This window comes from Lontra canadensis, unplaced genomic scaffold (genome assembly GCF_010015895.1).
Source record: "Lontra canadensis isolate GAN:19392208 unplaced genomic scaffold, GSC_riverotter_1.0 scaffold3, whole genome shotgun sequence".
Lineage (NCBI taxonomy): Eukaryota > Metazoa > Chordata > Mammalia > Carnivora > Mustelidae > Lontra > Lontra canadensis.
In genome coordinates, this window is record NW_022630997.1 from 30121240 (window position 1) to 30137809 (window position 16570).

Below are 16570 nucleotides of genomic sequence, written 5' to 3' on the forward strand. Positions count from 1 at the left end.
CACAAACGGGATCTGAAACTTGCCCGGGGTCGTGCAACAGGACTCAAACCCTGAAGTCGGGCTTCGGGGTCGACCCCACATGGACCGCCTCTGCAGCGGTGCACATCTGCCCTCGAGTCCTCAGGAGGGGGAGGGGGACAGGTAGTTGTGCTCTGTGACAATGATGCCAAGCCACGCTTGGGGCCTTCTGGGTGTCTCTCTATGAAACAGTGACTCTCTTGGGGACACAAGAAGAACAGGCCATTTCTGGCCATCACAGGGGGATGAGCTTAGAGAGTCAGGCAGAATTTGAAATGGCGGCACCTGGGCCAGCCACCCGCCACTGAAGGAGAGTTGGTCTCCCAGGCTCTGGAGCGGAGAGTTGCTGACTTAGTTCCACTTCTCCCAAGTGTGGGCAAAAACAGCTCCAGCTCCCAAAACCTTACCCAGGGGCTGAAACGCTTTCTCTTCCGTAGACACAACCAAGGAGAGGTCGTCCGGGCACAGGCTGACAGAGAGGCAGACGAAAGGCTGCTCGGTCCTGGCCAGGTGACGCACCAGGGTTAGGAAGCGCAGCGGGTGGCCCTCAAGGACTGTGCTGTGCCTACTGATCAGGAACCAGCAGGAGAAGGTCAGGCCCGCAGATGGAGGGAATGACCTGGCAGCACCTGGAGTCAGAACACAAGCATCTTCCTTTAGCCTTTCTCCTGCTTTGGAATCTTGTCTAGAGTCATCATGGCTCTGATTCGGCCCAGGTGTGGCCCTATTGTGTACCCGTCCTGTGCCTGATCTGACTCATGCTCACTTTATGTCAACCCTACACCACAGAAGCTTGTCCCCTTATTCATACTCGCAGGAGTAAGTCATATTCCCACCAGGACTTGAGTCTAGATCTCCAGAACCTCTCTCCAATTCTATCCCACCTATTATGCCATGCCATTTTGCCAAGGGTGTCAGGGGCACAACCCTGCAGACGGTCACTATTGGCTGATCTAAAGCTGGGCAGTATGCTACGTGAGGTGTACCTCAGCTGAACCTCGTATGGGGAAGTCTCCGCTATAGGGAAATCCATGTCCTCCTGCCCCATAACAGGGTTGGCAGTACAGAGTGGGCCCACCATCATCCATGAATTAGCTGAATCAGACTTTGTGTCCCATGCGGATGAGCTGTGAATGCAATGGGTCCTCAGCACCCACCACCCCAGAGAAATTCTGGTTCTCCTAACCAAGGGTGCTTAGCTAAGACAGCACTGGGCGCTTGTCCTGTCCTGCCCAGCCAGTTTTTAGATGAGCACAGCACTGAGCAAAGCCTGCCAGGGCCCAAGTAGACCAGATGGCCATCCACACATAGAACATATATTCTTCTCTAGAAAGAGGCCTAAGGTGGGGTGAGGTGTTTGTTTCAACTTCTGTCAATCGCTGACAAAATGAATCCAGTCCAGACTCTGCCATCAAATCACCACTGAATCCCCACTGTATGCAGAGTCATGGCTGGGCCCTTGGGATCCTCCTGCCCTAACACAAGCATGACAAACCACAAGGATGACTCATTTACAGATCCAATAAGGAAGACTCCAGTCTCTTGAAAGGCCAGGTGGAAGTCTGACATCAAGGCTCCCTCAGCACTTGCTCTGGAGACAGGATGACTTCAGCTCAGCAAGCTGAGCCCCCCCAAGAATCACCTACCTGTCCCAATCCCTCCAGAGACCAGATACTCTGTGCTGCTTCCCATAACTGTAGACAGGGTCGGAATAAACAAACAGCTGGAAACACAAAAGTGTCTCAGATCAGTGAACCACAAATCAGCTTTGGCTGTGACATCTCCCCTCTGTCCCTCCGCAGGGGCCTCCCTCCCTCTTACAGCATGAGGACAGAAAGCATCTGATGCTGTTATGAGGACCCCAAGGGATGGAATTCACACTTGACCCTAAGGGGGAGGGCATTCCAGAAAACAGGCCCACAGGGGGAAGGAGAGGGTCATAGCACTCCGTGGCTGATGATGTTGACCCTGAGAAACCACTGAGAAGACAAGGTTGTCCCTGACCCAGACATTTTCTGCTCCTGAGTGGTGAGAGCTGATGAGAACTACAGTTTTGTCATCAATATTATAATTCATCAGAGGCACTGGGAAATTAATAAAGTGCATTCCAGATATAAGAAATCCTGTCATACCCATAACCTTCCATGGACATGTCAAATTCCACAAACGATGGAGCCAGGACCGCCCTCTGAGGCTGCAGGTGGCGTGGGGAGGTCATGGAGATGAGGCTCAGCGAGGTCTGAAGGGCAGTGGTTGAGCCCTGGGACGTCCCCGAGGCCCTGAAGGTATGTGTGACTGCTGGGCCAGGGCCGGCATCCATGGCGGCTCCCGCGGGACCCTCACCAGTCCCTGCTGCTGCAGCCTGGGACCCTAAAGCAATAAGCCAGAGAAGAGATGAGGGGCCACGTCCCCATTCAAGCATTTCTACTGCCCTTCTGACAACAGCCCCAGTGCTTCTGCCACAGCCCAGGAGGAGGGCTAGCGTAACCACTATGATGTGGCTCTCTGCTGACTCAGGAATGCCCCTGCAGCAACCATGCTCCTCCTGGAAACTTTTTCTGCCTTCAGTCCACCATTCCCCACAAACATCACCCCGCCCCCCAGTTTCCAACTTGCCCCACTGGTAGTCACTCACTGACACTGCATCCTGGCTCCCTGATCTCCCCACTCACAGCAGCCTGTCTCTTTGAAAGCTCTGCTCCCCGCCACTGGCTGCCAGCACAAGCTGACTCTCTGTCCACGCTTTTCAGCTGTGCCTCCTTGCCTTCATGCCCTCATGTGATCTCACATGCGGTATGCTCACAGCTTTCTTTTCTTTAAGCTGCTCCCTGGAGCCAGCAGCCTCCCAGGGACCACGCTTGATACCAGGGATCTACGCAGGGCTTTGGCCTCTTGACCTCCTCGCTGACCCCTGAGCTGTGAGCTGTGCATAAAGCCATCACTGGCACCTCTGTCCAGGCGCAGCGCCATGTCACGAAGGAAACTCTATCACTGTTTCCATGATCTGAAGCTCAAGGGGTCAAGTACAATCTTACCATCACCTATCTTATATGAGGGTGGGGGACATCCTTTTCCTTCCAGATGTGGTCTTTCTCTGGGACCACCAATCCTGCTTTTCCTCATTCGGTCCTTTGCACAGCAGGTATTTTAAGTCTGTCTGCTTCTCACCTATTGTAGACTCCCTTATAAGGAATGCATATTCTCTTTCATTCCTGTTAACCTTCCCTGTTCTTTCCTTTGTTCTCACCTGAGCCTCCAGGGTCCCCTCTGTGCAGACAAGACGAATGGAGGATTTTCGTTGCAGCCGACAGAGGTGGGGGAATTCCAAGACCGAGAAACTGTCTAGGAATTGTCACAGAGGAGAGAAAGAAATGAAGACCTTTCACGGATAGAAGTGTTCTCCAGCTTCGTTGAAGCACTTTCCTAAATCTTGGTGCTCCCTGATCCCCTCCTCCACGCTCTCCTCTCTCTGCCTGGAATGGTTCTTCAAACCCTGCAGAAGCAGGGTGTTCCTGGCCATGCACTCAAACTGCAGAGCTAGTGCATGTAGGTGGCTTTGGCTTGGTCAGGGACCAGCTGGAAGCCTTGCACTGGACCTTGAAGGGGAAAGGAGTTTGCACTACTTTGTTCTGCTTCTGCTCTCTCTGCCCTGCCACGTGCCTCTCCGTCCTGCGCAGCTTTCCAGGAAACAGGTGCCTTCCGGGAGGGGCTGCCAGCGGGAAGTGTCCCCAAGGATACAAGGTCCCTGTCCTTGTCAGGAGTCCCGCCCCGGCTCCTTGCAGCAGCCCAGCTCCCTGCAGTCTGGCCCCTTGGGGTGTCAAGCCCTCACAGCCCCCATCCTTCTCAGCAGGGCATCCTCAATGCCCTCTTCCCTCCTCTCCAGTCCCGTGAACATTGGCACAGGCCTCAGGCCTAAGCCACCCACTGCCTGGAAGCCCTGCCCCTTTCCACCCATTCTCCCAACTGTGGCCCTCCCAGTTCATGCAGCACTGGCACTGCCCACTGAGCAGCCCCCACAGCGCATTCTGTGTTGTCTGCAGAACCCTCTCCCCCAAGACTATCAACTCCATGGGAGGGACCATGTCTGTTCTGTGGGCCTGTCCACTGCCTGTATGATCTCCTCCCTAGACTAACAGTGTCCTGTGCTGGGAAGGGCCACACCCCACAGAGTGGAGAAGCAGGAGAGGGAGGGGGACACCTGTCCCTGTGCACTCCTCTACTCTATCTGAGCACAGCTGCCAGCGGCTCAGCAGAATTTAATGCACGGCACACAGTACCTTAACACATCTGGTTCAATGGCTTGGGAGGCAAGCTTTTCAAAAATCCTGATGAGGCCCGAGTGCAAGGGGCTGGAGCTGGTGGTCAGGGCCTGGCGACAGGAGGCCATGAGGGTCCTAAGCATCCCCGCCTCGCACATGACCTGACGGTTCTTCTCCGACTTCACCAGGGACTGGATGTGACTGGCCATGGAGCACTGGATCTCCTGGGAAAGCTAAGAGGTAGCGAAAGCAAACGGTGAGCCCTTGAGGTCAGAATACTTTGTGGGCAACTTGGATCGATCCCCAATCAGGCCTCAAATAGGTTAGGGGGCCAGGCAACTGCAGTCCCGTGTTTGAGTCCATACCCTTGGCACAGAAGGTGTAGCGTGGCCAGGAGGCAGGCCCGCAGGCAATGTCCGTGCCGACTGGCTATGGCCCAACCAAACCACACTCAGTGCCCAGGCCAGCACCAGGTGTGGCTCCGGTGCCCAGTGCCTTCATCCCCTGCTGTCATCCACCCGACACCCTCCAACTGTCCTTGTCCTCCTCTCATACGCGGGCAGCTGTGGTGTCATCTCACCCTGACTAGTTTTCCAGTCATTTCAGTAACTTTATGTCCTTGAAGTCCACAGAAGAGAATGCAGAGAGTCAGCTCAGTAAATATTTGAGCCAAATACGTCGCTTTTGCAATCTTCCTTTCTTTTTTTTTTTTTTAAGATTTTATTTCTTAATTTGACACAGAGAGAGAGAGAGAGAGGGAGAGAGAACACAAGTAGGCAGAGCAGCAGGCAAAGGGAGAGAGAGAAACAGGCTCTCCACTGCGCAGGGAGCCCGACATGGGGCTCAGTCCCAGGACCCTGGGATCATGACCTGGGCTGAAGGCAGCTGCTTAACCAACTGAGTCCCCCAGGTGCCCTAGCAATCTTCCTTTCTTCATAAAAATATCAACCCCTGGAATTCCCAGGCCTCTGTAGATAACAGTTTGGAGCAGGGGTGGAGGTGTTAGGGGTGGGGAGTCCTCTTAGGACTGCCCACATTCTCTTTCACTATTATATGTGATAGGGTCTGAAGTGAGAGGGATACCAGTTAGAACTTAATGGCATTTTCCTGCAGTGGATGCTATGGGACCTTCCCCCAGATCTCCTCCTCCAGATGAATGTACCCATCACCACTCCCCCTTCTCTGGAGGACAGCAGTCCTCCAAGGGGGAGCTGCACTGCCCCACCTATTCCCTGCTAAGTGGCCCCCCATGTATGTTCATGCATGCACACACAAATGCATATGTACACATGTACTCTGCATGCATATACACACATGTGTACACATATGTGCACATGTATGCACATAAGTGTGCATGCGTATATACATATCCACAGAACTATACATATCCTTGTGTGCATGCATTCATGCACATACACATGCATGCAAATATACACACACACACCTGCCATGTGTACATACACACACACCACACACCGGACCGTAGCCCACGAAGTCGCACCCTTCAGTCTTTGTAGTGCAATTCATGCCCTGAGGGCCCCGCCCTCGTGGCTCAGGCTGAGGCTGGACTTCAGCTGATGGCACATCCCCGTTGAGCTTCTTCTCCTACACCATCTCCTTCCTCCACTCCCCTCCCGAGTCCCTCCCTTGAAGGATCTGATGTACCTGTACCCCAGTCTTGGGCTCTACCTCCCAGGAACCCAACCTGGGGCTTCGGTATGCTTTTCATACTGCACACCTTTGCCCTAGTTTTTGGTTTCAAGAAAAGAGATCTCGGACAATGTAGATCATGTCTAGGTTAGTCCCAGTGGAAAGCCAGGACTAACCACAAAGGCACTAATTTGAATCTTCTCCTTCTAAGGGTGACTGGCTTCTCGTCCCCTTGAGTCACAGACCATCTGATATGCACACCTCCCATGAAAGCTTTCTTGGGGTCCTTTCTTGCTTCCGCTTCTTCCCTCTCTCCCTTCAACAAGTTATTAACTGTCTCTTCAATGTCAGGCTCTGGGTAAATCTCTAGGCATTTCAAGATTAACACAACACTGTCCCTGCTCTCAAGGGAATCATGGACTACAGGCAAGACAGGAGAGGGAACAGTCTCAGCACAGTGAGAAACGGGCTCTAGCAGCTGAGTTACAGTGTCTGGGAAGGAGGGGTTCCCTGCAGCCCCTCACACATTGCACAGAGCTCCTGGATTTAGAAGGGAATCCAGGCCTGGCATCTCCTAGCAGCCAAATTTTACCCTGAGATGAGAATATTTCCTGGGAATTCAGGATGTGCCAGACCCCAGTCTAAGCATTTTGATATGTATAGGTTATAGAGTCCCTTTGAGGAACCCTATAAGGGAGGTAATTTTACTCTGCCCATTTCGCAGATGAGGAAACTGAGCCCAGAGAAGTACATTATTCAGGCCACGTGGCAAGGTCAGAGCCTGGCTTTGACCCCAGACTCCATGCTGAGGATCACCTCACTTCCCATCTCAACCTCACACATGCAGAGATTTTGGAACACCCTGCCACATAGTCAAGAGTATATCTGTATCACTAAGGGACAGAAATTAAGAAGGTGGTGGCATTCATCCTTAGGTCATAAACACCACTTGGTAGTATATATGTTTTAAGGATTAAAATGTATTGGGACACATATTTACACTGTTTATCATGAATTTTTAGATTTAAAAAAAAAAAATGAATGGGTCATACAGCTCACCCTTCACCCTCCCTTCCTCCTTCCAGGAGCACATCAACCAGAGCTCCTGTCTCAAACTGATGGCATTCAGTGAAATTTCCATATTTACAATATCTTCAGTAACACTTTCAACTTAAAATTTTAGACCATCTTAATTTTAGTTTAAAATTTAAACCTCATTAGAATGGTTTTAAGGGCAATTGTTCTGAGACAGGATTTTGTCCTTCTGAAACATCACCATTTTGCCACCATCCCTGATGCCAAAGGAAGATCTCATCATTGAGATAATATGACCCCTGTAATGCACTGGGTGTCTTTGTCCCCCAGGATTCATATGTTGAAACTTAATTTCCAACAGGATATGTACGGAGTTGGGGGCCTTTGTGGGGTGATTGGGACCTAAGAGTGGATCCTTCATGAATGCGATTAGTGCCCTTATAAAAGGGACCCCAGAGAGCCTTCTCTTGCCTTGTACCATGTATGAACACAGTAAGAATGAGGCCATCAATGGGGCAGTGGGCCCCCAGCAGACACTGAGTCTGCCAGCACCATGCTCTGGGACTTCCAGCTGCTGGAACTATGAGAAATAAGTTTTGGTTGTTTAGAAGCCACCAAATCTATGGTGTTTTGTTATAGCTGCCTGAATGGACTGAGATCAGCCCTTCCCTGTCACTGCAGTATTGGCGTGGCCACTATAAACTGTTAGAGGCAATGTACAGCCCAATGGGAACCAGAGATAGAAGGAAGAAATGCCAAAACTTATTTGCACTAAACAATTCCACCACTTTTGCTTTGAGGAGTTCCTCCACGTGGAAATCTACCCAGCCTCCTTGCCTCCCTTCCCCAGATCTTTCTTCTACTGCTCTCAGCATCCTTCCCTGCACCCCACGGAGTCCACACCTCGGTCTTTCCTCCTGTCTCCTCCTCTCAGAACACAAAGGGAGCCTCTGCCTTCTTCATTTGAATTTCCCCCTTCCAGAACCTAGATTATTTGGTAACGGCAGTCTTTTAATTTGGGATGAAAGTTGGGGAGACAGTCTGTAGAAGCAAGATGCAAAAATAACACCACAATGTATTATTAATAAGAATTAGAAAGAAATGTCAACAATCTCCAGTTTTATTATCAGCACTTCACTTACTACTTTGAGGGCTTTTGGCTTTCTTTTTTCGTTGTTGTTTGCTTTTTTTCATCCACCAGAGAAGAGCTACTTAAAATCTAAATATGCAAAAGAGAAAAAAAGAAAAAAAAAGCAAAGAAAAAAAAGGCAAAAGTTTTCAAAAGGGAGAAATGCTGATCTTGTCTAATGATGCCACAAGTTTACTCCAAAATTGCTCAATACCCCATAATGGAGGAGGGAAAATTGATCGTCCTCATTATCATTGCAGCTCTGTCAATACCAATATTGCCTTGTTTTGAATAAAATGTGCTGTTTTTTTCAATGTTGGTTCCAGTAAAATGGGGTTTTAGTGAAAATATGAGCAGTAGCAGGAAACCAGTCTGGTTTCTCCCCCTACAAATGGATTGATTTTCCTAACGCATATTACTTCCAATGCAGGCTAGGGGATGGTGGTTCAATTAGGGCTCCATGGTGAGTGCGTGGGGTCACCAGGCTGGCCGGTGGGCAGGACCCACAAGGCAACTTATCACAGAGCGATTTGTGGGTCAGCCTTCAGGAGTTTTTTACTTTCTCCACTTAACAGTCGTGGCTTCAAGTCTATCCTTGCCCTGCTGTGGATGTTTGTTGTTCTTTCTCTCTCTCCCCCGCTTTCTCTTCTGGTCCAGATTCATACAGTCCCAGAGTCCAGTGAGGGCTGGGTCCTGGTGGGGTGCATCCCTCCCAGCAGGCATGGGCTTTGGACACGTAAGTCTACAGTGTGTCCTGACACAGATGTAAAAACCTTCAGATGACCATGTCCGTTTCCTCCAGACACTTAGAAAGAACCAGGGAGTTCTACAGAGCTACCCAAATTTGGATTAGTTGCTTATTCCAATTTTGTTGAAATGGTCTTCGACGATTTTGGAAAAGAGATAGTACAGGTTAAGTGACCTCAGCTCTTCAGAAATAGCACAAGTAAATAGGACTCATGGATGAGTATCATTTGACAAGTTCTTATGGTTATCTTTGCTTACTTAGAATTAGTTCTTTCTATATATGGGTGCACATTTTCCTTTTTGCCACAGTCCCCATCAGCCTGGTAGACTCATTTGTGCTGTCCACATGGCCTTGTAGGTGTAGGAGTTTGTGATCTTGGTTTATGAGTAAGAGGTCCGAGTCCCACTGAATGAGCAGAACCCATGTCTAAAGGCATGGTTTCCTTGATGTTGCTGAATAGATTTGCAATAAGACTGAGCTGCATGTGGGTGCTTCCTTCACAAACTACATGCATATGATGTCTGATGCTGCCTGATAACAGAAGCCTAGGATCTTGTATTTATAAAGTATTTGTCTCTTTCCAACTTCACTTCATCTTTCCCTTTGGTCCACCCCACGCTCCAGCCCTAGTAACATTCTCTCCCTTTGCTGAATATCCTATGCCCTTTTTGACTGATGCCCAAAGCTGTGAATGTCCTTTCCAGCCCCATCCCTTTACTGAACTCCTACTTATTATTCAAGAGACAATTCACATGTTCTCTCACCTGAGAAATCTTTCCTGATTTCCCCAAATAGCACCGTCCATACCTTAATCATAAATACCATACTCTGATGGTTCTCTCAGTAGATAGATGATAAACAGACCTCTTCCCACCACCCCCTGTCCCCAGCACACTGTGAACCGCTGCCTGAGACAATGACTCTTCACCCTTGTTGCCCAGCACCTGTCTCTGCCTCAAATGCAATAGTTGCCTACTAAGTGCAAGCACAAGGGGCAAAAGTGTTCTAGAACATAGGAGGTACCCCTACCCCAGAGGGCCAAGAGTGCCCAGAAAAGGTGTTGGAGGACAATGAGGAAAGAACCTGGCCAGCAGGGAAAATGGTCTTCCCAGGGGAGTGGACAGCAAGAGCAAAGATGAAGGGGTGAAAGTGGGCATGGCCTTTCAGGGAAAGGCTGGAGAGCTCGAGTAGTTATCAGCTGGGCTTCCTCACCCCCAGTACCCAACAACCTCCCCTGCAACGAGTCTGTGGTCAGCCCTGAGAACACCACCAGGGAAACCAGCCTGCAGACATCCATCCAGGAGGATGCCTGCCCAGCCTGGAACCTGTAACATCAGTGGAGAGTTTCCAACACCTTGGAGACTGCATGAGAGCTGGGTCAGGTGAGCAATGGAGCCCAGCGGATGGCTGTGTGGGGCCCAATACCACTCTCCAGCCTGAATCCTTCCCACCTAGGGCCAAGGCTTCTTCCCCCTCCGACCCACCCAGTAAAAGGTGGTTTAAACGTCCCTGAGTGTCTCTGGTGCTTTAGCCAAAGTACGCTGTTGACACAACTTTTGCTAAGAGATATTTTTAAAGCAGATTTTTGTTGTGGCTAACAGATAGCCATCCACGAGTGTCTGGAGAAGTTTCCTGGAAGAAGACTGCAGAGGACACCGTTTCTTCTAGAGATGAAGGATCTATTCACACGCCAACTGTGGCTTAAGCCCTGGTGTGTTGGTTCTGAGCTTTCAGACAGACATTCATCCTCCCTTCTCCGTCTAGGCAGAGGGCACCGAAATCTCCCCACGGCTAGGTTCTCAGGCTGCTTTAACACTAACTAATGGGTGAACCTGGACTAGTTCCTTATTTTCTCAAGGCCTCAGTTCCTTAGCTTTAAAACAGGAATAATGGAAAATACTGACATCCCTGGCATGTTGTTTGGGGGAGTCAGTAGAAACAGTTTCTGTGAAAGTGCTTTTTCTTATAGGATGCAAGTGTTTTCAGGATATTAACTCTTCTTAGTCATGGTCTTCTCTTTTAATACCAGTAAGACTACTTCCAACCAAGCACCTGCTTTGCATGACCACTGTGCATCACACCAGCTCAGTGCAAGAGCAGGAGGACACACCTACCATGTTCACAGGCCCCATGGCTGCAATGGGAGCTAACATCAATGCCCACTCACTATTTGAAGGCTGACTCTTCTTTTTTTTTTTTTTTTTTTAAGATTTTTATTTATTTATTTGACAGAGATCACAAGCAAGCAGAGAGAGAAGAAGGGAAACAGGCTCCCTGCTGAGCAGAGAGCCCGATGCGGGGCTCCATCCCAGGACTCTGGGTTTATGACCTGAGCCAAAGGCAGAGGCTTAAACCACTGAACCACCCAGGTGCCCCGAAGGCTGACTCTTCTAAGTGCTTTCACATACTGGCTCATTTAATCCTGGAACGCCATCAGTTGGATGCTATTATTACTCCATTTTACAGATGAGGGAACTGAGGCCCAAAGAGATTACAGCTTACTGAGATTACACAGTGCATGGAGGGACAGGAATTCAAACCAGAAATTCAATTCCACTTTGCCGCTGGGATTGCCGCTTCACAGGCCCCCAGGTGCTGAAGCTTGCAGAGCATTGGCCAGCTCTGGGTTTTCAAGGCAAAGTCAGTTGAAACTGGTGACTCTGTGGGGTGGGAAGGGGGTACCTATCTTATCCTGTCCTAGGCCAATGTCTCAAAACTTACAGGAAAAACTAAGTGTTCATGGCTTTGGCCCACACTGGGATCATCTGAATTTAGTAACTGGTACACAGTATTTGCTGTGTGCAAGAACTAAATGGGTTTTACCATTTCTGCCATCTTGAGAGGCTAGGTGGAGTCTCATATATATGTAACTTGCCAGTGGCCAAGTTTCCGGGCCCCTTGGAACCACCTCTTCAGCTGTCCATCTAGTCTGGACAAGTATATCCTTACATTGAGCCCAAACCATCTGCTATTTAACTAACTGGTCTTTGTGTGCACTGTTCTACCACCAGCTGACTAACAAGTACCTGCTCAGCTCTTATGTCCCCAATGTCTTCTCTCTCTAAGCTTCCAACCCTCAGATCTCTTCACTATTCCTTCCATGACTAAGGAGGTTTTTCAGATCCCTAGCCATCCTGGCTTCTCACCTCTGGACAAACACAGATGTAGTGTTAAGGGGCCATGGGACTACCACTTCCCTTTAGCTGGGCACTATACTTCTATAAATATAGAGGGAAGTAGAACTCACCATAGCAGTGTCCTCACCCAACTTGGGACAATTACTGGCCATGCACTAAACCCTCTAGGACTCTTCCACATACTCTATTCCATCCTTCCCAGCCCAGTGTATATGTGCTTTAAGACATGAGCATAGGCCTGATCATCTCTGCTGAATTTCGACCCAAAGGGATTCTGATACATTCCTCAGGCTGGTAGAGACCCTTCACATCCCCATTTTGTCAGCCAGTGGGTAACTCCTCCTCCCAGATCTATGTCATCTGCCATTTGAGTTCACTCAGGTCATGGATCAAATGCAAAACAGGCAGAAGAGAGGACTCAGGCTTTTGATTCACAAGCAGACTATAATATATAGCTCAACATCAATTCTCTGTTAATAATTTAATAATAGTAAAACTCCAGTTGGAAATATACCTAAAATGTATTATCTTCCATTTCTATTTCCGAATTTCTATATGCCATGACCCAAAGTCCTAGGATTACAGACTGCCAAGCTAGAAGAAAAGGGTGCTGGGGGGATGCTATATAATGGAGCCAGTGTATGATGAGCAGATACTGTGTGCCAGGTACTGTGCTAAGTACATTACAACTATATTTTCCACTATTTTTCCCAATGGGAAAATATAATAAGGGAACACTAAGACTTGGAGATACATCAATTTCCTAAGGTCACACAGCTAATGAGTATCAGAACTGACATTCAACCCAGTCCTACTCCAAAGCCCATGATTTTAACACAGTGTGTTGCACTCATTATAAGGGAGGGAACCCTGATCACACAAGGGTTCTAAATTGATGGTGTCTAGAAGTGTTTTATTTGGTGGGCATAGTCTGGCTTTCCTTCTGTTTTACCGCCCCCTATTTAAGTAAAAGTGCCTTTAGGCAGAACAAGTACCCTTCCCAACAGCCACAGACCTCATCATTCCCTATTATTTCCACTGATACATTTATTTCACCTTCCTGGCCCCAAGACATTGAGTTTGCAACCCCTGTGATCTAGGCCAAATCTGAGTAGCTGAAACCAAGGTGTGGGAACCGGAAGTAGCCTACATCAGTCACAGAACTAATGATGGGAAAAGGGGCTAAAAGCAAGGTCCCCTGATAATTGGGCCAAAAGTCTTCTCATACAGCTTTAACTTCTATGCCATCGTTCTACATCCATTGTGTTTTTCCTTTGATCCTTTTGGTCATCATGTGAGATTATGTGTATTTGCTCTATTTTAAAGGCTACCCTAAAAAGTAAACTGAATCTTGACCAGGCTTGACATTTTTCCAAGAACAACAGAAATTTGGGGGATGGGGTTTTAAAGTATGAAAGAAGACATGATATCTAAAATTCAACATATTTGGAATTTCTAAGGTGTCATACTTTAACAAAATGAGACTCCTACTTTACCCATTTCCTTATTGGAGAAAATAGCTCTTTTCAAATAGCATGCCCTTACACAATGCTACCCAGAGCTATTAATGCTGTCAATATTTCAGTTATTTGAAACCCATACAATTATTTCAATGTGTTTGAAATGTAGGCTAATTCCAGAAAATGGCACCCTTTTCTAAATTAAGACATGAGTGAGTTGATAGATGAACGCAGACCTGAGCCCGATCTTTTCTCTGTCCCATCAGACTGCGCAGGATATTTCCTTGGCAGTAGAATCTGGAACACACACAACAGTGACTCAGTGCTGGCTGACTGTAGATCAGAGTCTTTGTAATACTCAGGTCTGATCGTGTTGTTGCTTTCCAAAGCCCTCCCATGGCTACCACGTCCATACAGGAAAAGGCACTTAGCACAAAGGCAGGAGGTCCAGGAGCCTGGCAACATGGACATCCACCACCTAGCAACTTCTACAAGTTTCAAGTCCTCATCAGCAAAGTGGGGATACTGATATCCACCCTGCAGGGTTATTATAAAGATTAAGGGATAAAGCATTTGTAGAGATTCTGGCAACTAGTAGCAGTAATTCCACCATTTAGTAAGAGTTTCCCATGGTGCAGTGTATGTTCTGCTCACCATGCTAAGGACTCATTGCATTTAATCCTTACAATAATGCCACAGGATAATATTATTACCCCCATATGACAGCAAAGAAAGTGAAGGATCATGGAAGTTGAATCATTTCCTGTGTCTGTGTGACTGAAGTGGCAGAGGTGAGATCTGATGACATTCTGCTGTCTTTGGAGCCTGAACTCTGCCCTCATATAGCAGGTGCTCAGTAAAGACTGTAGTGCTCATGGTGATGCTGATGATGGTGATGATGATGATGATGGATGGTACCCCAAGAAAATTCAATTCTCTTAGCATGGTACTCAGCGTCCTTCATGGTGTGGCTTTGACTGCACATCGCAGCCCCACACACTGCCCCTCTACCGACACGGTCTATCCTAGCCCAGCTGAACTACTCAGAGTCCCCAAATGGACATCTTCACATGTACCTCTCTCTGTGGATGATCTTCTTCTCTCCCCTCCCTCCTCCAGCTGATCTGCCATGTCTTTTCCTTAAAGCCTGGTTCCAGTTTCCCCAACTCACTGTGGCTTTCCTTCCCCTCTGTCCCAAGGCCCAGTGGGCAAACCTCTGTTCTAGGCAACAGAGTGTGGTCTTACTGTCTTCTACGCTCCTCTCCCTAGCCATCCTCAACTCTGGCTGTGAGCTCCTGTGACATTCATGTCTGAATCCCCAGTGGCATCTGGAAGGTGCTGAGTAAAATTATTCACAGGTACATATGGATCACACTAGTTGTTCTAAAGCACTGTGCGCTCCACCTCTGTTAACCTGGTTCTGGCTTCCCACCCTCTGAGTTAACAGTCCTCGTGCACATAAGCAAATACCCCTCTGCCAGGAACTGAATAAAGGCCACAGTCCTGATGAAAACACAGTGATGCTGGGGACCAGAGAACCCTCACAGAGCAAGACCCTGTGGCTGCTGAGCATGCCAGAAAGGGAAAATGTCTTCTTTCTAATCAGTTGTTTAGTTCTGAGGCCAACTCAGCTCCCAGAGAACTGAGCTGGATGCCATTTCTGCCTCATTCACAGCGATTCCCACAGTCCAGTTTTAATATTGATGATGACACAGCTGGGTTATTTTTCTAAGAGCAGCTCGTGGTACTAGCATTTTGGAGAGGGGGAAGACACCTTTTGGTTGTAAGCAAAACAAATTTCATGTGGCTATAATTGGAAATAAATCAGACCACCCATATATGTAGTTATTTAAGTTGTCACTCTTGAAATGACATCTGTACCTTGGAAAGCCATCAATTTCTCATCTGTCAGATAGGAAGGTGGCTAAGAGTGCAATGCTGGGAGCCGGCAGGCCAACAGACAGGGAGATGAGGGGAACTCATATTCCATCTTCTTCGTAACACTGCCATCTACTGAAATTTCCTGCCCTGAAGATGCAGTCCTGCAGTCCTTTTCATTCAAGCATTTTCCTGTGTGGTCTCCTTTCTCATTTGATTTACTATTCTATTGATTGTTATGAGGTTTCCCACCCTCCCCTTTCAGAAATTAATTACTGTAATTATTCAACTTTTAATAGCTGCTGATTTGGCATCTGCAGAAAATATTTGAGAAAACGCACGACTACATTTCATTTGCATTTTGAGAGACAGTGAGGGAGAATTAGACTTTTCCTAAATTACTTATTGTGACCTGAATAGAGAAGAAGAATCCTACCAGATGGAACTCTCATTTGCATACTTAATGCATCTGATGGCCATCGAGTTCCACTCCATACACTAACATGACAAGGCACAGAGTTTATCTGAAACTCAGATTCAGCCACAGTTCCCATGCACGAGCTGCAGAGAGACAAGCCACTCTCTGCTCTGCATCATTTCATCGGTCATCACCGCCATGGAGTTGGGCACGACACACCCATCAGCAACCTTTTGGCTGCTAAGGCCGCCCAAACCACTGGCTTGGTTGTTCTCATTCCAGGTACACTGTATGGCTGGAAATACAGCTAAGAAAGCCAGACATCCTTACTGTAAAGCTCTTGCACCTGCAAAATTGGGCAATGCCCAGAGATCATGACCTTACATTCTGCAAAAGCTGCAAAGATGAGAGAGCATTCATCAAACACACCTTGATCTGGGGCCGGGGAGTGAGTTCCAGACCTCCCGTCACCAGTTCCATGACTGCAGGAGTCACCCACCTTTCTTGAGCCTCAAGTCCCTACCATGTGGGAAGATTCTAGTGTGCTGGGATGAGCTGTTATGAATACTGACGAAACAACAGGCCTGGCACAGAGGTAGCCCTGAGTGTGATTAGTGTTCAAAATGGTCCAGGCAGACCCTGTCTTGAACATCAAGGTAAAGAAAGTAAAGTCCCAGATTTGAGACAACTAAATGACTAGAAGACATGTAAAGAACTAGAAGATGCTTTATTTCAGGGTCAAATATTTTTATCTACCAGTTGATGCTTAAGGCAAGTAGGTGCTGGTCTTAAAAGATGACCCCCAACAATCCCCTCTGTCCTCTACACACACGTAACC

At 48.1% G+C, this 16570-nt stretch overlaps 1 protein-coding gene across 4 annotated transcripts in view; it reads right to left on the reverse strand.

Moving 5' to 3' along the window:
* Positions 1-16570, reverse strand: part of WDFY4 (WDFY family member 4) — a 267773-nt gene that overhangs the window by 180767 nt on the left and 70436 nt on the right. For 3 of the 4 annotated variants that reach the window (XM_032837856.1, XM_032837848.1, XM_032837867.1), the window contains exons 14-18: positions 4296-4510; positions 3266-3360; positions 2151-2388; positions 1665-1741; positions 426-647 (exon numbers count right to left, since the gene is read on the reverse strand). In XM_032837856.1, the coding sequence (XP_032693747.1) occupies positions 426-647; positions 1665-1741; positions 2151-2388; positions 3266-3360; positions 4296-4510 (847 nt within the window). Of the gene's footprint in view, positions 1-425; positions 648-1664; positions 1742-2150; positions 2389-3265; positions 3361-4295; positions 4511-16570 lie in introns of those variants that run through there. The other variant, XM_032837878.1, reaches the window with a different exon arrangement.